This window comes from Aaosphaeria arxii (genome assembly GCF_010015735.1).
Source record: "Aaosphaeria arxii CBS 175.79 unplaced genomic scaffold BU24scaffold_8, whole genome shotgun sequence".
NCBI lineage: Eukaryota > Fungi > Ascomycota > Dothideomycetes > Pleosporales > Aaosphaeria > Aaosphaeria arxii.
In genome coordinates, this window is record NW_022983481.1 from 97,312 (window position 1) to 119,145 (window position 21,834).

The 21,834-nt window shown below is 50.6% G+C and overlaps 6 protein-coding genes across 6 annotated transcripts; 4 read left to right on the top strand and 2 right to left on the bottom strand.

Annotated features, from left to right (window-relative positions):
• Window positions 1-3,710: 3,710 nt before the first annotated feature.
• On the bottom strand, window positions 3,711-9,264 carry BU24DRAFT_453368 (DNA-directed RNA polymeras-like protein I subunit). The gene is made up of 3 exons (XM_033531263.1): window positions 9,010-9,264; window positions 5,671-8,956; window positions 3,711-5,620 (listed from the first exon to the last, which is right to left on the bottom strand). The coding sequence occupies exons 1-3, from the start codon at window positions 9,189-9,191 to the stop codon at window positions 3,923-3,925; spliced, it is 5,166 nt and encodes a 1,721-aa protein (XP_033380192.1). The 5' UTR covers window positions 9,192-9,264; the 3' UTR covers window positions 3,711-3,922.
• A 222-nt stretch (window positions 9,265-9,486) lies between these two features.
• BU24DRAFT_435366 (PRP3-domain-containing protein) lies at window positions 9,487-11,097 on the top strand (the record flags this gene model as incomplete). The annotated part of the gene is made up of 2 exons (XM_033530087.1): window positions 9,487-9,769; window positions 9,851-11,097. The coding sequence occupies 2 exons, from the start codon at window positions 9,487-9,489 to the stop codon at window positions 11,095-11,097; spliced, it is 1,530 nt and encodes a 509-aa protein (XP_033380193.1).
• Window positions 11,098-11,287: 190 nt separating this feature from the next.
• BU24DRAFT_265087 (uncharacterized protein) lies at window positions 11,288-12,275 on the top strand. The gene is made up of 2 exons (XM_033522536.1): window positions 11,288-11,395; window positions 11,744-12,275. Exon 2 carries the CDS (start codon window positions 11,751-11,753, stop codon window positions 12,150-12,152), a length of 402 nt encoding a protein of 133 aa, XP_033380194.1. The 5' UTR covers window positions 11,288-11,395; window positions 11,744-11,750; the 3' UTR covers window positions 12,153-12,275.
• A 129-nt stretch (window positions 12,276-12,404) lies between these two features.
• On the top strand, window positions 12,405-12,713 carry BU24DRAFT_322500 (thioredoxin-like protein; the record flags this gene model as incomplete). The annotated part of the gene is made up of 1 exon (XM_033522943.1): window positions 12,405-12,713. A coding segment is annotated over one exon (309 nt), but the record flags the coding sequence as incomplete, so codon positions are not given.
• Window positions 12,714-13,420: 707 nt separating this feature from the next.
• Window positions 13,421-15,729, bottom strand: BU24DRAFT_465450 (uncharacterized protein; the record flags this gene model as incomplete). Its single annotated transcript, XM_033532275.1, has 4 exons — window positions 13,421-14,446; window positions 14,506-15,211; window positions 15,260-15,494; window positions 15,546-15,729. 4 exons carry the CDS (start codon window positions 15,727-15,729, stop codon window positions 13,421-13,423), a joined length of 2,151 nt encoding a protein of 716 aa, XP_033380196.1.
• Window positions 15,730-17,307: 1,578 nt separating this feature from the next.
• Window positions 17,308-21,755, top strand: BU24DRAFT_425687 (5-oxoprolinase). The gene is made up of 2 exons (XM_033528797.1): window positions 17,308-19,932; window positions 19,981-21,755. The coding sequence occupies exons 1-2, from the start codon at window positions 17,433-17,435 to the stop codon at window positions 21,684-21,686; spliced, it is 4,206 nt and encodes a 1,401-aa protein (XP_033380197.1). The 5' UTR covers window positions 17,308-17,432; the 3' UTR covers window positions 21,687-21,755.
• Window positions 21,756-21,834: the final 79 nt, after the last annotated feature.

The following is a 21,834-nucleotide window of genomic DNA, read 5'->3' on the forward strand; positions in this document are numbered from 1 at the left end:
TGCGCGATCTTTTTAGCGATTCACGAGGCAATACGATAGTGAATCCCAAGTGCTCCCAGACAAGCTGAAGTGGTTCGGGATCATCTTTGACCAGGGAACAATTGGTTGTGAGTAACGGCAATGAGTAGTGGAGGTATTTAGGGCTTCGCAACAAGGAGTTGGCACAGACCTTTCGCTGGACGATGTCCCGCTCTGGGCGCTCGTATTCAACCGCTGGGTTGTCCATCTATCAATTGCCCGACTGAAATTAGACAATCGTACAATCGCCAGTGTCATCAGAGGTCCCCATCTCGTCAATCGATCACCATATCATGTCTTGTGTGGGAATAATTAGCTGTTGGAATACCTCTTAGTCGGCACTATTTCACCATCGCGGACGAAGTTTCCGCACATGCATGGCTAAGTACACTCGTTACGATGCCACTCTATCGTAAATTCGTAACAGACTATTCCAAAAATCTTCCGCCTCGACAATCGAGAGTGATGTTACCTTTGCGTTTAACGCGGTGGGAATCCTTAATCACACACACTTTTTCAAATGCCCAAATCCAGCTTAAGAAGAAAAAAGCTCCAACAGTATAACCATTATTAGGAATGCCCCATTTCCACCAAGTGAATTAGAGCGATGCTCGTCATTATTGGTACGCCTAATCAAAGGCAGGAATGTATCAAACGATAGTGCTTAAGCCACGTTCGTCACACTATCTTGTTTGGCAGCAACACAATCAAGCTGGCTCGTGGATTAATTTTACAGCCATTGCTTACACACAATTGACGAGCGTCATATCAACAGAAGATCAGCAAGAATAGGTCAGCCAAAATGCCGGGGATAATAGAGCACAGTTGGTATCTAGCATCTAGTTGTCGTTCTTAGTCTCGTCGCTGAGTTGGATCTTTTCCATAATCCGATTTCATGGAGCAGATCGTATCACACGCTCTATGCCGCCATTACGAGACGGCTAATGTTCTCTGCACCGAACATGATGGTAACGGCCCGTAGCGATGCGCTATTCAGGAAGCCGTCCCTAGGCCAGGTCCACTCTTTTCCCGACTTGGCTCGATGGCAAATGCTCCTTCAAATTGCTGCCTTCCATCATATTCGTAATTCATAAATCACCATCTCGAATGTCAGATTTTGCAGACCCTGAGTGCATGGCAGCACACGTGCCGCTTACGCCCAGCGAAGTCCTATCCCCTATCAGAACCATAAACTCTCTCGCTTCCCCACTCTTCCCCTCACCACCTACCAATGATTCCTGGTGGCGGTTGCTTACGTAGATCATTCCGTCCTTGACATATCATTGTATTCAGCCTCACAGTCACAGGGCTTTTTGTTCAAAGGACTCTTGACACGTTGGGTGTGAGACGAGGCCTCCCCGTCTCGTGACGACAAAAGTCCGGCAACGCATCCATTCGAGATCTTCCCAGCCTTGTCCGTACGAAGCTACGGAGTTGGAAAGCACACTGCAACCGATTGTGTCTGGACCTTAGAGATCGACTTCATCGCTCATCGCAATGGAGAGCCATTGCGCGTTAATTTCCATATATCGACGGCCGATCAGGCCCAAGTGATGGTGAGGTCTCCAATGAGTGTATCAAACAGAGGGTGCAGAGTAAGGCGTTGTAACGTGCATCTAAGACACCACGCGCAGAACATCAATCGTTCCAATCCCAGGCCCTGTTCTATTCGTACATTATGCATCTGAGAAGTTCCCCCACATCTATTGGTCAGACTATATACCAGACTCAGACTAACCCTGCCAGATACTCCCATGTTCTCACTACGGACTCAGACCATCTACATCAATCATGCCAAACAATCATGCCATCATTATGAGAACGGTAGAGCCCGCCCGCATTTTGAGGTGGAAGAACCGTCAAACACAAACCCTTACACCGCACGATAGGTATCCAACCAACTACATCTGTCCGGATCTCAACCCCCCGTTTACCACCTGATCGATAGGCAATCCGGTGTACCGCCTCATTGCCAAATCCACTGGAAAATCCAACCTCCATCGTCACGTTTTCTCACCGCTCCTGCCTACCCGCCTGCATACATCCCAGAATCAAGGTACGCCTAGAACCTACCTCTCACTATGGGGGGGAGAGACTTCTGCAATAAGCCCCGGGCAAGGGAATGCCCAGCTCAGCCTGGTCCAACCGCCTATACACAATTCCCACCACCCGAACAGGTATCCCGACTCAGCAACCACAGCACGCACGCAACTTACCCATAACCCAACCTCAAAAGCAACAAAGCACCCTTCGGAAGGATTCATGCTTTCCAAGATCCCGGGTTCCAACTGGCCCAGCAAAGCACATGCTTGTAGATCTCCCCCTTCCCCTTAGGCTCCCATCCTCTCGTCCTGACTAGGAAGTCATTCGCATGCTGCCGCATAGTGGAGGATAGAGAGGATGAACTTGAATGAGGGCGGCCGCTGTCATCCGACCGCGGCCGCCCTACCCTCGTCTCGCCTCGCGTGCGGGTCCCGCAGGTAATGTGTGCAACTTCTGCCTGCATTGTAGAGTCAGTCATTTATGCATTCTCGCACGTGTTTAATGTCTGTCTGTCGAAAGTCCGAAGGTTGTGTGTCTCCCATGCAGTTCCGCACTGCACCGCACCGCATGCATGCAGCCATTTCCTATCTAGAGAGGCAGGTATAGCGGAATTTTGAGCGGAATTTAAAGCAATTGCATGCTATGTTGTGGTGTGGTACGATAGACAGCTGGCATGGGACAAATCATTTGCATGCCTGGGTGAGCGGCTTGGTCGTTTCCGTTGGGTGTCTGTGGTTCGTCATTCGTTCGAGGCTGGCTTCGTTGCTTATGCTTTGCAGCCGTACCAGCAGCAACAGACATACCCATGAGATAGACCCGTCAATTTGATCGCCAATACAAGCCTATAACTGAGAGTATTATGAATTTGTTTTTCGAGAAACGATCAATGCAATAGACAGACCACCCATATCTCGAATCAACAGCATGCAAGATTTCATCACATATTTTCTTTCTCGTTTCTATTTTTAGCACACATATTCTCGGAATTGTATACGGCTTTTGTGGCGTCTGCAGTGGTGGTGCTGAGGGGTGGAGATAGAGGCGCCATCTGCCGTGTTCCTACACCACTTTTGATGCTGCTCGCCTTTGGAGCCCTTGTATGCCCGACACAAATACACACAACTTAGCCAAAAGGCGTGCGGGTGGGAGATTTGGCCGAAAGTATGTATTGCTCGTTGAGCCGTTATTGGTGCATGGGTATGTGATTGTTGTGTTTTAGGGTTCGATTTGTGGCGGTGGTGGGGGGAGAAGCGCTAGCCGAACGATGGCTTGGGGATGGGTGAGACCTATTTTCTTGGTGGCTGCAGGGGTGGAGTTTACATGGAGATAGTGTTCTAAAAAGAGGTAAAGGTCGTTACAGAAGGATGTAGAATGCCTGCAGGATTTTGAAGGGCGGGCGGGTGCCTTGTGTGTAGGATGTGAGACATGGTATCATTGGACTCTGGAGGTAGGATACATGTATTGATAACGTGCTGGCAATGATGCCCAAAGACTGACCTGTGGCAAGTTCACGACATGCACTTCCATTGGACAAGGGCACGTTGGTTGTGTGCTTGCAGGATATTTCCACCTCTTGTGTGTACCAAGGCAGTCATGTTCACATTCATACCAGTTCGTAAAGGAACGTACCATGATAATGTAGGAGTATGGGCTCATATACTTTTCTAAATCGTACTCGTATCAGACTTTTATAAACAAATTCCGTTCAAGACATCCCCAACTCAACTCATTGTTCCGGAACAAATTCGCCGAAGACTCCGCTTAAGATGCCATACAATCACAATTGGATATTATGCTGACCCAACGATATCCGCGAAAATGAAATAAAAACTTAGACCACTCCATGAATGGAAACCGTGACTTAAGCATCAACATCCATAGCCTCTCCCGCAACATCCTCAACCAGAGGATCCGTGACCTTGACAGGCGCAAGAACGTCGAAGCTGCCAGTTCCGGTGACGCCCAAACGGCCTACAACGATACGTGCACTTGGGTTTCGGAGATCATCCCAGTCCTTCTCCAGAACAGCATCTCGTAAGAAGCCGACTGTTGTCTCAAAACTCATTTTCATGAAAGGACTAACATTGCTCTTCATAAGCCCGTTACGGTTGAAGGCAGAGAAGCCTCCTCCCTTAGTCATAGCATCGGCTATCAAGCTAAGATGACGGTTGTCGACGGAGATACCGTGACCCGAGAAGACGGCGTGCATTTCGCGGACGATAGTGGCACGGCAAGCTTCTACACCGTACAGTCTCAACATGAGGGCGATATCGTTGGTGAACAGACGATTCGTATCGACGATGTGGGGATAATCCTGCATGGCGACGAGATTGGCACCTTCAGTGATGATTCCCGTTACTTTCTTGACTTCTTCGCCCGTAACGGGATCTGGAACCTTCTCGGTCGTCACTTGTGCACTCTTGATACCAGGAATAACATGAATCGTGGCGAATTCGGCGGTTGCTTCGACGTGGTTGAGCATAAGAACCTTGGGTGCTTCTGCCGGGTACTCTAGATAAATCTCGCAGAAGCCACCGGCCTTGTCGTCGAATCGGAAATCGTACACGTCGCCGCATGCTTTAAGAATACGATCGCGACGGATATCGGAGGCTTCCTCGCGCGCCACGACGGTCTCCTCATCCTCAGAATCGGAGTCTTGGTCAGGGGACGCAGCACGGGAGGGCTTAGGACTGCCTCCGTAGGTTTCGTCTTCCTCGTCTGAACCCTCAGTTCGAATGCGGTCGATGATTTGTTCCTCGTCCTCATCCGGTGCTTCAAACTCAACACTTTCGGCCCGACGGCCACGCTGTTTGGCGTTTGTAGCGTCGCCATCGTCGTCACCGTCATCGCTTTCGTCGTCGTCCCGCCCGCCTTCATTGTCAGCAGTCCGGGTGGTTGCTTGTTCAATTGTTCCAGATGATTGTCCAACTTGAGGCACAGAGGCTGATGATGCGGTCGATAGAGATCTGTTAGCTTGTTGCTTCTTCAGATCTGCTCGGATGACCTTATGCAGTCGAGGGCAAAACTTCTTCTCCAAAGACTCAGCGACGTCTCGGACTTTGATGGCATACTCTGCAGTATACTCTTTCGCGGGATAGAAGTCCATGCGGATCTTGAACTTCCTTGCCTGCTGAATCGCTGTACCCTGGCCTAGCTCTTCAGTGATCGTGACTTTGTCCAGTACGGATGAAAGAGGAAGGCGACTGATACTCTTCGCAAACTTTTCGCAGTCCGCTATTGACAACTCTTCTCTGGGGTACAATTGCATGCTTGGAGTCGAAATCTTTGCACTAGCAGTCATCACGATTTCTCGTAGACGAGGAATACCAAGTGTGACGTTCTTGGCGGAGTGACCAGCCAAATGGAAGGTGTTCAACGTCATCTGGGTAGAGGGCTCTCCGATGGACTGCCCAGCAACAACTCCGACGGCCTCGCCTGGTTCAACAAGCGAGCGTAGGTACTTCATGTCAAGTAGGGAATCAAAGGTCTTCTTAAGGACATAGCCGGTCGTGTCGGACTTCTTCTTCTTGAGAATGCTGTCGGGGTTTTTATCAAGATACTGTTGAACATTAGTGTGTTATCTTGTGACTGATTGAACTGCAAACATACCTCTTTCTTAGCAGCGAAAAACTTCTCTGAAGTAGCACCGCAGTGGCGGCCAGGATTAAAGACGGCGAGAGATGGATCCATTGCAGCAACATCGCCAGTCTTGCGGACCTTCTTGTGAGCTGCCTTGGTATGCTCAACAGCCTCGGCGCTCTGCACTTCAGAATAGGCCTCCACTACGTTAAGAGAATTGAAGGTGGACATGAAGTTCTCAGCCTGGAACTTGAAGTCATTGAGATACTTTTGCTTCGTGATGTCAAGACCGTCTTCTCCATAGAGAAATTGTACCATGGAGCCATCCGAGTCTCTCACTGACGTGTCATACTCGACGCGCAAACCCTCAACACCCTTGATGATACAGCGTTGGAGATAGCCGGAACGCGACGTCTTGACGGCAGTATCAATGAGACCTTCTCTGCCACCCATAGTATGGAAGTAGTACTCCTGCGGGCGGATTCCAGTCAAGAAACGGTTAACGACGTATCCACTGGCTCGAACGCTCGTCTCATATGGCTTGAAACATGGCAAAGTCTTTCCACTAATCATGACCGGCACACGTCTGCCTTCCAAAACCTGCTGACCAAGATTGCAAGAGATCTGGTTGGCATTGACCATACTTCCCTTCGCACCAGAGCCTGTCATGGCCTGCATTTGGTTCTTGGGGAATAGCTTGATCAATCGATTTGGTAGACAGGCGGACGTAACGGAGGAAGAAATTGGGGCGGTAGCACTGTTGGAGAGCATATCGAGACCATGCTGTTTAGTGTCGTCTCTAAGGACACGCTCAAGACGTTTTCGTAGTTCCGCACTTTTTTCGTCGATAGTCTTGGGGTCGAGGGAGACGTATTTGGCAGCAACCTCAAATCCGACTTTCTCTGCTTCTTGCAAATGCTTGAGACGTGCTTCATCTCCTTCCTTGGTCAGAATCAGATCTTCCACACCGCAGGAAAAGGCCCGCATATGCAGTAGTTTCGTTAGCAAACGACCGATGACACTGAGAACCCGTCCAGCAACGGTATGCCCATAGGCCTCGTAAACGCCATTGATCAGACCACCTCCGGCAGGTCCAATCTGTGCCTTATCCAGGATACCGCACAAGAATTCGCTATCTTTGATGATCACCTCGCCTTCCTCGGATTTATCACCCCACAAGCTTGCCTTGGTCTGAGATTTGGAAGTCAACGTGAGACCTGGATAGTCTGCAGGCTGAACGTTCCTTAAAATCGTTGAGATGATCTGCTTTCCAGTCCACAAAGGTTGAGGCTTCCAGATTGCGGGATTCACGGTCAGGAGGGTATCGTGTGTTGTATGGCCGTCTTCTGGTCGCAACGATGCGTATAGAAGCTGATAGTACTCTTCTCGCGTGAAGAACGTGTCACGGTTGGAAAGCCATACACCCATCGAAATATGATCCTGAATCAAACCTCGGAGGGGCTTTCCTGCTGTAGCTGACAGATACTGGTGATCTGTGTCTGCGATGATGGCAGCTTCCGCGCGGGCAAGCTCATTCTGTGGGAAATGCATATTCATCTCGTCTCCGTCGAAATCGGCGTTGTAGGTATTACAATTAGCGTAGTGCATGCGAATCGTTTTCTCCCCGGGAAGAACACGAGCACGGTGCACCATCATTGACGGCTTGTGAAGTGTAGGCTGTCGGTTCATGATAACGACATCGCCATTGTTAAGGTGGCGATGAACCTTCTTGTTTTTGGAGCCATTGACCTGGGTGCCTGAAGGTGCCAGTAGCTGATTTGCAAGGGCTTGTCGTTCCTCGTAGTTTTTCTTTCGCAATGAGAGAACCTGACCATGTTCGTTTTCGATAGCGACCGCGCCTGGCCATTTATCAGGCCCGTTCAATACCGCCTCTTTCAGTTCGTAGAAGTTGTGGTTCGTCACGGGCTCGGGGAAGGTGAGCTTCTTTGCGAAGACGGGAGGGACACCAATCTCGTTTGTCTCGATATTCGGGTCAGGCGAAATGACACTACGAGCAGCGAAATTGACACGCTTGCCCATCATATTCTTACGGAACATTCCCTCTTTCTTTTCAAGATTCTGCTTGATACCATCTGCGTTCGACCTTCCGGCTAAACCTTGTACGGGGTTGGCATCGCGGTCGATTACTGAATTGACAGCACCCTGGAGGTTCACCCATTGTGTCTGGAAGTCTGTGAAGTCTCGTCGCCGACGTCTAGTCTCATCCACTATGCCCCTCATTTCTTGCGTAATCTCCCTCATGACTTCGCTAGCGCGCATGATGTTCTTGTACAGTGTATTCTTGGGAGACTCGGCAATCGAGTCGCCGGTTTTATCCTCCATGCGGTATCGATTGGGGGGGACGAGAACGGCGTGGATGAAAAACATGTCGGCGGAGATCTCGGCACGAGATAGCGATTGCGAATAGGGGCTGTAAATCAATCGTAATATCTCAGTCTCGTTGTCGAAGAGGAAGACCAACGCAGCACGAACTTCAGCCGCGGTCATGAATACTGGTTCGGCGCTAGTGGTCGTCTTTGATTTTCGGGATGCCTGGGTCATAGTTTCAGTGGCAACGAGAGATCCATTTGCCTCTGCAGCATCAAGCATCTGCACATCTTCGTCACCGGATGAGCCTTGCTCGAGATCATAGATTCCTTCATCGGCATTGATCTGCTGTTTCTTTTGAGCCTTCGATTCGCGCTTCATCAACATGTCGAGCGCATTAGGCATGCGCTTCTCGGCATGGTTCATCTTGGTCTCGTCTGCTTCCGAAAGAGGTTGTCGGAAGATCTTGATGGCTCGGTCCTTGCGAAATCTTGGATTAAGACCGCCACAGTTCTTGCAAGCCTTGTTCTTTCCAATCTCATTGAAGAAGTCCTTGAGGAGTTGTTTACGGGCGTCACCGACCGCCTCGTCCTTCTCACAAACGAATCGCTTCGGGATACCAGCCTCCTTCATCACGCGCTTGACATATTCATTGCGCTGCTCCACAAGATCGTCTACCTCTTTCTCGGAGTCCGACTCGTCCAGGCGGCGGTTCTTGCTTTTCGATTTTCCCTGGCCGATCACATCCAGACTACTGTCCATATCCTCGGCCTCCCGCACGAGGCCGCACCTGATTAGTCGAAGTTTGCAGACATATTCATTAATGCGCGCGCGAGGAAGCCTAAAGTGGTGACAATAGTGGCACTCGCCACGGAGAAGGCGAACGACTTGATCGAGGAAGGTGACATGGTACACGGGTACGGGAAGTTCTATGTGACCGCAGTGGCCGGGACAGCCGTGAAAAGTTGTCAGACCGCAGGTAGAGCAGCTGGAAAGTATGTCAGAAAAGAATAATTGGGGACAGTGATGGAGAGGACTGACGCATTGTCGAGAAATGCACCCAAAGCTGCATCATGGAGACCTCCCGAGACCGGGTGAAGAAGGGAATCAAAAGTCGTATCATTCTTAATCTGCTTCACCGAGAGCTCGCGGACATCGCCCGCGGAAAGGAAACCAAATTCGACACCCGTTAGGGCAGAGGAAACAGGGTGTGAAGTATTCATGACAGCTAATTAGGCGCAATTACGCGCATGCCATCAGTAGTTGCTCGATACGGAAGAAAACGACAGTTCGAAGCAAACTGGTGTTGTAGAGCTAATTGAGAAGCTCAAGAAAAAAAGTTCAAGGTCCGCCAAGATTTCGCGGCACTTCTTCGGCGGAACTCAACCCTGCGGATCATTAGCGTCGTCAAATGTCATCGTTTGTCGTGTCTACACTCACTACAACTTTTCCACCACACAGCATTTGCATCCTACCCTCCCTCGCAAGCCGTGTTTCTTTCATTTGTGTTACTTCATAATGGTCGAGAAGCGCCCATATCCCGGCGATCATGGCGATGCGAACGGCGTCAAGCGCGCCAAACCCGCCGCCCCTACGAACGTGAACGACGTGCTTGCTGCAGCCAGGGCGAAGGCCGCTGCGCAGGCTGCTGCCATCAACGCTCGAATCTCAGCCAGCAAGCCCGGATCGAATGGAGCTTCTGCTTCTCCCACGCCTCCTCCGCCGGCGGCAGCGCCCGCCGAAGGCTTGGATCGCCTAGCTGCCATGAAAGCCCGTGTTGCCGCGCTTCGTCAAGCTTCTGGTGCATCTTCTGCATCTAGCGACGCGCCTCCTGTCCGTCCTTCGGCATCATCGACTGTGAGAAACGATGGCAGGCCTTCAGATGTTGGGCCCCGATTCGCGACGACTTTAGGCAATCGACGTACCGAATCACCATTACCCCCTAAAGCGCAAACCGCGCCAGTACAAGAAGAAAAGGCCGAAGCACAGAACCCGTATTATGATCCTAAGGCTGCTCCAGTTGGAAAAGCAAGAGTTGCGCGGGGTCTTCTGTTCAACCAACGAGGCAAATATCTGGACCAGGCGTCGAAATTGCGCGCACAGGGTCGATTAGAGCAGATCAAAGCCATGCTAGCGAAGCAATCACGCCAGGCCGGCTTAGATGAGAATAGCGAGCGAGGATTTCTAGTGCAACAGCCCCCAGATGTCGAGTGGTGGGACGAAGGTATACTTGAGGACAAGACGTATGACTGCATTGACGACCCTTCGAAAATTAAGATTGACGGCGACGATTCAATCATTACCTTATACGTCCAGCATCCTGTGCTCCTAAAAGCGCCGCAAGACCAAAGGCTAGTCGAAGTAAAACCCATGTATCTGACGTCCAAAGAGCAAGCTAAGCTCCGACGAATGCGGCGTGCAGAAGAGCACAAAGAGCAGCAGGCGAAGATTCGACTTGGCCTCGAGCCCCCACCCCCACCAAAGGTCAAACGTGGTAACATGATGCGTGTCATGGGCGAACAAGCAATCGCAGATCCTACAGCCGTGGAGATGCTCGTCGAATCCCAGATCCAGGAGAGGCAGGACAAGCACGAGCAGGCGAACGAAGAAAGGAAGTTGACGAAGGAACAGCGGCACGCGAAACTCGCCGAAAATCAACAGAAGGACGCACAGAAAGGCGTGTACATGTGCGCATTCAAGATCAACACCTTGGCATTCAGCAAACACAGATATCAGATTGATATCAATGCCAAACAAAACGCCCTTACCGGTATGACGATAATGAATCCCACCATGAATCTAGTCATTGTTGAAGGAGGGGTGCACTCTATCCAGAAATATAAGAAGCTCATGCTCCAACGTATAAAATGGACCGAGAATGGCAAGCCAACCGAAATCCAGGAGGAGAAACAAGCCGCCGACCCGCAATGGATGAAGTCGGTCGACGAGAAGGGAAACCTCAAGGACCTATCCCATAACAAATGCACGCTTGTCTTCGAAGGTGAAGTCAAGCAGCGAGCATTTCGAAAATGGGTAGCCAAGATGTGCGAGACCGAGGGTGAGGCCAAGGAGCTCCTCGGGAGGAGCAAGATGGACAGCATGTGGGCTCTTGCTAAGAGCTCGGACTAAACTTCTATTGTGCAATTACAGTACCGATTTCTTTCAGCGACTTTGACTTCTTTATTTCGGCCTCGACTGCCCACGGATGTAAGTCTCACTTGAAATTACCTACCTATCTATATGCGAGAGATATTTATATTAATGCAAATCGCTTCAATTAGACCTGATGTGTCCATCTTGACACCATGACATAGGCATACAGGCAATCACATTCCCCTTGTAACATTATACCCAGCAGCCAATTGTACACCGGTGGGTGTGACCAAAGCAGCCGCCCAAGGCATCAAGTATTTGATTGGAGTGCTAAGTATGTCTCCTTTTTTAATCCTCTCCTCTGCTTTTGATCAGTGGAAATTTTGCCCAAAGTCTGTCCATCAATGCTGTGAATATCGTTGAGCCCGGGAATTCTAGGCACCTGGAGCGAACTTACCGTGTAGGCTACCCCGTGAAGCAATGCAAGAGCGAATCTTAAGTTGCACTTTCCCAAACATCTCGTGCTTGTATGTTATGACCAGTCTGTTTTCTGGTGTTCTGCTTTCAATCAAAACATTCACAATATCTTAATAGCCTAACAACTCTTTTGTTACCACCCATCCACCACTCATAATCCACGCACAGATTCATCAGTATACACTCACTCATAACCGCTATCAAGCAATGACATGGCATTCGTAGCATCCACCTTAACTGAGTTTGCTTCGATGTTCTATCCTCCGGGTTGGACAACCTTGATTGCGTGTCTTTTACTCGCCATTCTTGTCGAACTCTGTTTCAGATTCACCATGGAACTCAGATATGAGCAAGTTCGGCCAGGCCATGGAACATTGCATATCAAGATATCGAAACGCGGATATGCTCAATTTGACACCATCTCTGAGGCGCTCGACGCATTACGTGACGAGGGAGAAAGACAACAGGAAGCTGAAAAAGAACTGGAAGAGACTATACACGAGATGAACGCTGTTCTTAACAACATGAGACGTGTCATACACAGAAATAACCAGGCGATGATGCGTCTAGAAGCAGAGTCGAACAGCGATGAACACTATCCGATGGGCGAGTAGCGGACGGCATCTAGTTGACCCAACCCCGACCGCCCGAGTCACTACTGTACTTTACTCGTACTTATCCACTACTATTACTCTGTCTTCGGTCAAGGAAGACAATACACTGAACATAAACCTCCATCATTGATACAACCAATGCCCAGATAATTCTCCAACCCCCACAAAGAAAATCCCTCACCAACTCCCCCGCAAGCACCAATTTCCAAGCATACGTTACACATCAAAAACCCAAAAACAACAACAATGACCACCACCTCCACCCCCCTCCCCGTCCTCTCCTCCAAAGCCGACTATCACGCCGCTATCTCCCATCCCGGCGTTACCATCCTCCAAGCCACAGCCCCCTGGTGCGCACAATGCGCCGCCATCGCGCCCGCAGTCCAGTCGATGATCTCCGATTTCCCAGACGTGCGCTTCTACACCTTCGACGTCGAGCAGGCGCCGGATCTCGCTCACGAACTAGGCGTCACTTTCTTGCCGACTTTTAGCGTATTTAAGGATGGATTTATTGTGGAGGGGGTGAGGGGCGCGAAGGCGGAGAAGCTTAGGAAGGTAATTAGGGAGAGTTTGGAGGATGATAGTGTAGAAGGTGACGATGGGATTGCTTGATGTTCTCGTTTCTTTGCGCCCTTGATATGGTAGAGGGTGCAGAGAGTGGTATTGCTGTCATGCTATGCTCTGTCTTGGTCTCTTTGCTTCTCGGTTGGCGTTGCGCGTGTAGCAATGGTCGCGTCTGCAATTCTCCCCCTACACAACAATAAACAAAGTAATAATAACTAAAGTCCATGGAAGATATTTTTTTAATGATTCACTACATTATGAGATGTGATTAAAAATGGAAATGGTCGCTATGCGAATTTTCAAGGGTTTTTCTCAAGTTTAAGAAACAGAAATTTGAAGAGACCAAAACCAACTGCACAAGAATGTACAGAAAGCTTTATCAATTGTGAAGTTATCTATTTTCTTGAATAGGTCAAACTTTGACGGTGTCTTACTACACTCCATGAACTGCACAAATAACTATTGCTTTATGATTCCTTAGAATTACGATTCCCCTGAACTCCTAATGCCCAAGTTGCTCGTAAACGACAATTCCCACCCTCGTCCACAGTAGATTGATAGGCACACTTTACCGCCCATGGACCAGGAAAACCCCGTAAAAGAAAGAAAAGTAATCAAAACAGGGTATAGACAAGATAAAAACATTCAATACGCTCCATTCATGAATCATCACCGTCACCACTTCCCATCCTTCCAGTGCAAAATCATAGCACGCACATCGCGCCCGCCAACGCCGCCAACGAAACGACAAGACTCTGCCACACGAGCGAACCGCCGAAGATAGGCGACACCATAGTCGTTTTCGCGGCACTGCCCGTGAACTCAGGCAGCGAATTGTTTCCTGCCCCTGTTCCCGTGGCGGTGGAGTAAGGGTTTCCGTACGTTGCAGAGGGATTGAAGCCGTAAGTAGCAGATGGGGCTCCCGAGCCCGATGGCAGGATCGTGTCGTTCTCTGGTACCGGATAGGGAGGGAAGGCATGGCGGAAGTCGAGTGCTGGGGGTGTGGCCAGGGCCGGGACGGGGCTGTTGTCACTGAGGGGGTTGTTCCTGTTTTGAATGGGAGAGGGGGCTGATGTAGGGTTGCAGGACTTGTCGAACGTGCTTGCAGTCTCGAAGATGGGGATGCGGGTGCTGGCGGGTTCGAGGAGGGGGAGGTTGAGAACCATTTCCACGCCGATGGCGACGCCGATGTTTTCTGCTGTCACCTGGAGGGGTTTGGCGTCACGTGGTGTGAGTCCGCCTTGTGAAGGAGCGACTGGATTGCTTGGTACTTCTGGTGCTGGCAGTGCTGCTGGAGGTGCTGGTGGTGGTGCTGCTGGCGGTGCTGGTGGTGGTGCTGCTGGCGGTGCTGCTGGCGGTGCTACTGGCGGTGCTGCTGGCGGTGCTGCTGGAGGTGCAGGTGCAGGTGCCGCTGGAGGAGCTGGAGCCGGAGCCGGAGCCTGAACTGCTGGTGGTAGTGGTGCTGGTGCAGCACAGCTGGGGTCGGGTTCAGTCGTGAGCCGGAGGTTGGACTTGGGGAGATCCAGGTTGATGGAGACCTCGGCTTGGAATCTGCTAAGTACGTCGAAGCCGACGTTGACGGCAGCTCTCATGCTGAGGTCGAAGAACATATCAAGATCACTCACCCCAGCCATCGTGGGTAGAGGCGTCAGTGTGGTGTTGGGAAAGCCAAAGATACCGCTGGCAGGTAGATTCGCGAGGTCAAGCCTGATGGACGATTTCTCGGGAACCTGGAGGAACATTAGCATGAGTGCGCAAGATAAGATTTGCATGGGCCTAGGATTCAGACCTTCATTGCAAAGCCCGTATTCAGTTCCAATGGGCTATCAGACATATTGAAAGCTGCGTGGATGGCAGCAGTATACGTGAGACCTGCCTTTCCGACGTTTGGAATGGCAAAACCAACCACCGGGATTGCAAGATATTCAATGTCGTACGATCCACCTCGCTTGAGCTGAGCGAAAAGCTCAATATGTGCGCTGACATCATTGGCGGCTAACTCAAAGAATCCGCTTTTGATTGCACTCAGTCGGGGCTTCTTGTGGCCTTTGTCGATACCAAAGATGAGCGTGCTCATGTCGACGTCGATGGAGCCTCTGCTGAGAACGATGTTACCTGTGGTAGTGCAATTCTTGCATCCGATATCTACGGGCAAATCTGGCTGTGCCGTAAGATCTGCGAGACCGCTCAAGAACCTGTCTGAACCAAAGGTCGTGTTGATGTTTGAAGACGCGATGTCTAAGGTGGCATTTTTGATATCTGCTGGATCGTCTGTGGGGACACTCAATGCCAGCATTTGAGGAGGCGCTGTCGGAGTTGGGTCTTGCCTGCGAAGCATACGCAACTTTCGAAAATCTTCGTGTCGTCTGATGATATGGCTCTCATCGGTGCTCCCGAAGTCGATTGTAACGCTCGAAAATGCCTCTTCCCATTCTTTCGAGATGATTATCAGATCGAGCGTGAGACCGTCATCAGCTTCGTCTACTTTATCGACCCTGGGATTGTCAATTATGAATCCCAACTCTTCATACAGTCGGACCTACTTGTAGAACGAGCGTTCACCCTCGGCGTTGCAGCCCTCATGAGAGGTGATTATCACGCCGCCGTGGCAAGCATTTCGTGTATCTCTGGCATGAACCTTATCACCAAAGCGAAGCTTCATTGAATCACCCTTGCACTCTACATCTTGAAGATGATGATCAATATCTTCCAGCTTCAATACAGGTCTCTCAGAGCCGACTTTGACCTGGGATGCAAATACAGTCTGGCCATTTGCTCCTGCAATCGCTATCAATAGAATGCATAATACTGGGACTATGCATAACATACCGTCAACATATGATAGGGAGGCCGAGTACTTCTTTTCGATCTTGTTGCTCCGTCGGTATAGATCCGAACTCCGTGTGGCAGCCCGCAATACTCGTTCGCCACTAGGTGGAGTGGATGTTGCCTCGGCAGAGAGGAGTGTTGATGCCAGTAAAATAGAAACTTCTGGAAAGAATTGGAGTCTCATAGTACCTGTTTGTTGTTGGTGTGTGTGGTAGTGATGCGATCATACGCAGCATGTAAAGGTTTAGAATGAGTGAGTGGAGTTCCTTGAAGTACGACCCAGGTGCCGGACGAAATGATTGAGCAGCAACAGAATGAATGTGAGAAAGAAACTCAAATCTGATCAAATTGGAGATAGATAGATAATTGAAGATCGCAAAACTTTGTGGGCATAAGGTGGACTAGACTTGAATATATGGGCTGGTGCCCTCCGGCATTGCCAGTGAGGACGGTCATTTGGGGTGTTTCTTGCGGACTCCTGTTTCCAAAATCAGACTAGAGATCGTGCTTTCTGCTGAATGAGGTTGCATAAAATTTGCTGAGTATTCATATGTTTCTAATATCCCGATGTAGGTTTTATGTGAATTCACTCCCATCCCTGCCGTTATTCGTGAATCTAATTGGTGCATGGATGCGCATAAAGTCCGGTCCTGTTAGAGGTTGCGGCGATGTGCGAACTATGAAGTTGAGCCGCGGTCGACATTGTCAAGTCGAATACAAAGAGAACCTAAAAAAATATCATTCAGAAAATGATTGTTATGAAAGTATCATTTCTTTCGACTTGGTCAACGAGGAAGGGCGTCTATTGGGAACGCAAAAGAGAGAAGCACTAATCTGTTTTCGGACCAACAGGGAAGTTAGTAACTATGATAACAAGTATCGCGAATGCCGTGTGTGGAGTGTATTATACGAGTAGGTACGAGAACCTGTTACTGCTAATTCCTCGTACGAGCGCATTCTCGAAATCATTATCAATATAATAGGATGATTTGTTATTCTCCGCTTACAATGGCCTTATGCTCCCATCTACGTTCGTTCAAAGTTCACCGAACGATGATACCTTCCTTCCGTGTCGATCTTAGGACCCGGACACAGTACGTACATGTCTTGAATATCCCGGGATCGACCCGTATCCTCGATCTCGAACAAGAATATCTTTGGGTAGTGAGTCGATGATCGTCGTTACATCTAACTTCACAGTACAGTTACTGTCTGGAAATCAGATAATTGCGACGCGGATTCCTGTTCTCCCGCTGCCTATCTCTTGCACACAGGGGCCTATTCGTTTCCCTATACATACGAAGTCATCCTTGGTGAGACCTCGCAGGCTCACCTGCAATACCTAAACATTTAGCTGTTTTCCATGTCGACGTTGCATCGGAAGCTTCATCTCTCGACTCTCGTGGTCATTGCCGACAACGACATTGCCGATGGCGACGGAATTTGCCGATCTCATCAAGCGGAGCTCCACCTCCGAACAACGTCCTCAATAACATAATAGTGCACCTCAAGAGGTAAATCCTTTCGTTTGTTATTGGACAGTTCCATATTATCATTACGACGCAGCCATGCTAGTGTCAAAATGCGAAGTGCTGAGTTTGCGATGAGGATGGTGATTTGTTACCTGCACAGTAGAGGGCGGAGGGCAAAGTTTACTTTTTGTACGAGTATTACCCCACTGCCGTCATCGGTCCGAGCTCCCCAGTAAGCTTCAATTATATCTACCTATTGCCGCACCTTACGAGCGCACCCCACTATTGCGCAATTACTGCGTGACAATCCCTTTTATATATTTACGTAGTCCATACTGTAGTCATATCTTCATAATTACCGTCTGTTTCCATTTATTCCTTTCTACCATTCTAAAAGCCTACTTGTCTTCCAATCATGGCCTCCGCAAAGCAAGCAGGGCGCGGGATTCGCATTGCCATAGACCGCGGCGGCACTTTCACAGATTGCGTGGGCAACCCAGGAACAGGAAAGATGGAGGACGATGTCCTCATAAAGCTCCTCTCGGTGGACCCTTCAAACTACGATGACGCGCCCCTCGAAGGCATCCGCCGACTTCTTTCACAATTCACCGGCAAGGAAATTCCTCGCGGCGAGCCCTTAGATACATCGAAGATCGAAAGCATTCGGATGGGTACGACAGTAGCCACCAATGCGCTATTAGAACGAAAGGGAGAGGATATCGCTCTGGTTGTGACGAAAGGCTTCAAAGACTGCCTCACGATAGGAAACCAGTCGCGGCCGAATATCTTCGCGCTCGACATTCGGAAGCCAGAGGTCTTATACAAAAAGGTGGTGGAGATTGACGAGCGCGTGACGCTCGAAGATTATGCTGAGGATCCGGAGCGCACTCGTACGGAAGCAGAATCGATCGAGAAAGCAGGTGCAGATGCTACACTCGTCACAGGACTGTCAGGCGAGACAGTGCGGATATTACAGCGTCCTCGGGATGAAGCGATACGGAAACAACTACAGGAGGTATACGATGGCGGTTTACGAAGTATTGCCGTGTGTCTCATGCATGGTTACACCTATCCAAACCACGAAGCTTTAGTCGGTCGAATAGCGAAAGAGATCGGATTTGAGCATGTCAGTTTGAGCCATGAACTCATGCCCATGATTAAGCTTGTCCCTCGAGCTACCTCTGCGTGTGCAGACGCCTACCTCACCCCGGCGATTCGGAAGTACATTGACGGATTTTCGAAAGGCTTCGAAGGTGGACTGGGGACTAAGAGCGTCAAGCGCGAAGAAGGATCTAAAGGCGCACGTTGCGAATTCATGCAATCCGATGGCGGTCTAGTGGATGTGGATATATTCTCTGGCCTGAAAGCAATCCTGTCCGGCCCCGCTGGCGGTGTCGTAGGATATGCCCTGACTTCTTACGACCCCAACACCAAGATTCCCGTCATAGGTTTCGATATGGGCGGCACAAGTACTGACGTCAGTCGGTATGGTGCGGGACGGTACGATCACGTTTTTGAGACGACCACGGCTGGTGTTACCATCCAGTCGCCTCAACTAGACATCAATACTGTCGCAGCAGGCGGTGGCTCGAGGTTGTTCTGGAAGAATGGCCTTTTCGTCGTGGGCCCTGAATCTGCATCCGCTCACCCTGGCCCGGCATGCTACCGTAAAGGTGGACCTTTGACCATCACTGATGCCAATCTCTTCCTCGGTCGCCTGCTGCCAGATTTCTTCCCAAAGATCTTCGGCAAGAACGAGGACGAAGGCCTAGATTCGGAGGCGAGCGAGAAGCTGTTCAAAGAATTGGCTGCTACCATAAACAAGGAGGTTTCTGGTGGAAGCAAGGATAAGGAGATGTCGCTAGACGAAGTAGCGTATGGGTTTATCAAGATCGCCAACGAGACAATGACCCGACCTATACGAAGTCTGACCGAGGCTCGAGGCCATGACACGTCCAAGCATCGCCTGGCAACGTTCGGAGGTGCTGGTGGTCAGCACGCCGTTGCTATTGCCGAAGCGCTCGGTATATCGCAGATCTTGATCCACAGATACTCGTCTGTGCTTTCGGCCTACGGTATGGCTCTCGCAGATGTCGTAGACGAGAGGCAGGAGCCTGAGTCGAAGGTGTGGTCCGATGACAAAGAGGTTCGGGAATACCTCCAGCAAAAGATGAATGAATTGAAGTCAAAGTCGATTGCAACCCTGAAAGATCAAGGCTTCGAGGAAGGCCAGATACACTTTGAGGAGTACCTCAATTTGCGATATCGTGGAACCGAGTCTGCCTTGATGATTGTCAAGCCTTCGAAAGAGGAGGCCGACAAAGACTTCGGAGGTGATGAGTGGGCTTTTGATAAGGCATTCGTTAAGCAGCACGAACAGGAGTTTGGTTTCACCCTTCCCGATAGAGATATCATCGTGGATGATGTGCGGGCCCGAGGCATTGGCAAGACGTTTGAAGGTCTCGAGAAGACAGTCGACCAACAGCTCAAGGAGATCAAGCCCCGCGATTTAGCCCGAGAGGATAAGCGATATGGCACCAAACAGGTATACTTTGAGGGAGGCCGGCAAGAGACTTCGATCTACAAGCTCGAGGACCTAGCTGTTGGTGATCGCCTCCAGGGCCCAGCGATTATTGCAGACGGTACCCAGACTATCGTAGTCACGCCGGGAGCCTCTGCACTCTTGATCAATACCCACGTCATCATCAACATTGGTGAGAGTGATGGCCAGGACAAGCAGATCGATACTAAGGAGGTGGATCCAATTCTTTTGAGTATTTTCGCCCATCGTTTCATGGCCATTGCCGAACAGATGGGACGGGCATTGCAAAAGACTAGTGTCAGCACCAACGTGAAAGAACGTCTCGACTACTCCTGCGCTCTGTTCGATGCCGATGGAGGTCTCGTAGCTAACGGTAAGTTTATATCACGAGTACATTCAAAACAATTCTAACATATTGCAGCACCCCATCTTCCGGTCCATCTGGGCAGTATGTCGACATGCGTGCGCAAACAAGCCGCGATATGGAAAGGCAAGTTGAAGAAGGGTGACGTGATCGTCTCCAACCACCCCATGTTTGGAGGCACCCATCTCCCCGACATAACGGTGATCACTCCAGCATTTTCTGGGGACAAGATCATTTTCTATGTCGCTTCACGTGCTCACCACGCCGACATTGGCGGAATTCTCCCCGGATCGATGCCTCCTATGTCACGAGAACTGTATCAAGAGGGTGCAGCTATCAAGTCAGAGAAGCTCGTGTCTGAAGGCCACTTCAACGAGAAACGCATCACAGAACTACTTCTCGACGAGCCAGGCCAATATCCCGGCTGCTCGGGAACAAGATGCCTCAGCGATAACATCAACGACCTCAAAGCGCAAGTCGCCGCGAACCAGAAAGGAATCAACCTGATCTCGACGCTGATGTCCGACTACGGCGAGGAGGTTGTCCAATTCTACATGCGCAACATCCAAGCCAATGCCGAGAATTCAGTCCGCCATCTCCTCAAGCAAGTCTACAAGCGCTTTGAGGGGCAAGATCTGTCCGCGATAGACTACATGGACGACGGCTCGCCCATCAAACTGAAAGTCACCATCGACCCCAACAAGGGCGAAGCGACCTTCGACTTCAGTGGCACAGGCCCAGAAGTCTACGCCAACATTAACGCCCCAGAAGCCGTCACATACTCCGCCATCATCTACTGCCTCCGGTGTCTCATCTCCGAAGACATCCCCCTCAACCAAGGCTGCCTCGCGCCAATCACCGTCCTCATACCCAAGAAGTCCTTCCTTTCCCCAAGCGACAACGCCGCCGTCGTCGGCGGCAACGTCCTCACATCGCAACGCGTAACGGACGTCGTGCTGAAAGCCTTCCGCGCGTGCGCCGCCTCCCAAGGCGACACCAACAACCTGACCTTCGGCTTCGGCGGCACCGTCTTCTCCCCCGACGGCACCTCCTCCTCCCCCTCCCGCAAAGAAACCAAAGGCTTCGGATACTACGAGACGATCGCAGGCGGGTCAGGCGCCGGCCCGACCTGGAACGGCACCAGCGGCGTGCACACGCACATGACCAACACGCGGATCACCGACTCGGAGGTCTTCGAGCGGCGGTACCCGGTGCTACTGCGGGAGTTTGGGTTGCGGACGGGAAGCGCGGGCGTGGGCGCGCACAATGGCGGCGAGGGCGTCATCCGCGACATCGAGTTCCGCATCCCCGTGCAGGTTAGCATTCTCAGCGAGAGGAGAGTGTATCATCCGTATGGGCTTGAAGGCGGAGGCGACGCGGCGTGTGGGTTGAATATCTGGGCGAGGAAGGTGGATAGAAAGGCTGTGGATAGGAATTCGGATTCTAAGGCTGGGGGTGCTGCGAATGGCGGTGGGGAGGCGAGTAGAGATCAGACGGTTGAGGAGCTGCAGGCGGAGGAGGAGGGCATTGTTCATCCTGGAGGAGAGGAGAAGGAGGGCGTGGAGTATAGGTATATCAATATGGGTGCGAAGAATACGGCGAGTATGCAGCCGGGTGAAAGGATCATCATTTATACGCCTGGTGGTGGCGCTTGGGGCAAGGCAGGTGAGGAGAGTAAGGTTAAGGATCAGAAGGATCCCCAGCTTGCGTGGAAGAAGGGGAGTGTCGCTGAGAGGATGTCTACTGCGGAGGCGAGTGCGTAGATGTGCCGTTGAATATAGCATTAGCTTCTGATGTACAGATTGTATGTATGCCAACAAACTCAAATATGACTCGACACTTGTAGTGTTATCCTTGCATGTGCACCAGGCGTAAGATCGCGACAATTAGCTAGATATCGAAGGATTGGAA

Excerpts from the sequence above, each read along its gene's own strand:
- BU24DRAFT_453368 (XM_033531263.1), bottom strand. The coding sequence starts at position 9,191 with ATGAATACTTCACACCCTGTTTCCTCTGCCCTAACGGGTGTCGAATTT. Across the intron at positions 8,957-9,009 it reads GGTGCATTTCTCGACAATGC|CTGCTCTACCTGCGGTCTGA; the intron begins GTCAGTCCTCTC and ends CATACTTTCCAG. Across the intron at positions 5,621-5,670 it reads TTTTCGCTGCTAAGAAAGAG|TATCTTGATAAAAACCCCGA; the intron begins GTATGTTTGCAG and ends AATGTTCAACAG.
- BU24DRAFT_265087 (XM_033522536.1), top strand. The coding sequence starts at position 11,751 with ATGGCATTCGTAGCATCCACCTTAACTGAGTTTGCTTCGATGTTCTAT.
- BU24DRAFT_425687 (XM_033528797.1), top strand. The coding sequence starts at position 17,433 with ATGGCCTCCGCAAAGCAAGCAGGGCGCGGGATTCGCATTGCCATAGAC. Across the intron at positions 19,933-19,980 it reads TGGAGGTCTCGTAGCTAACG|CACCCCATCTTCCGGTCCAT; the intron begins GTAAGTTTATAT and ends AACATATTGCAG.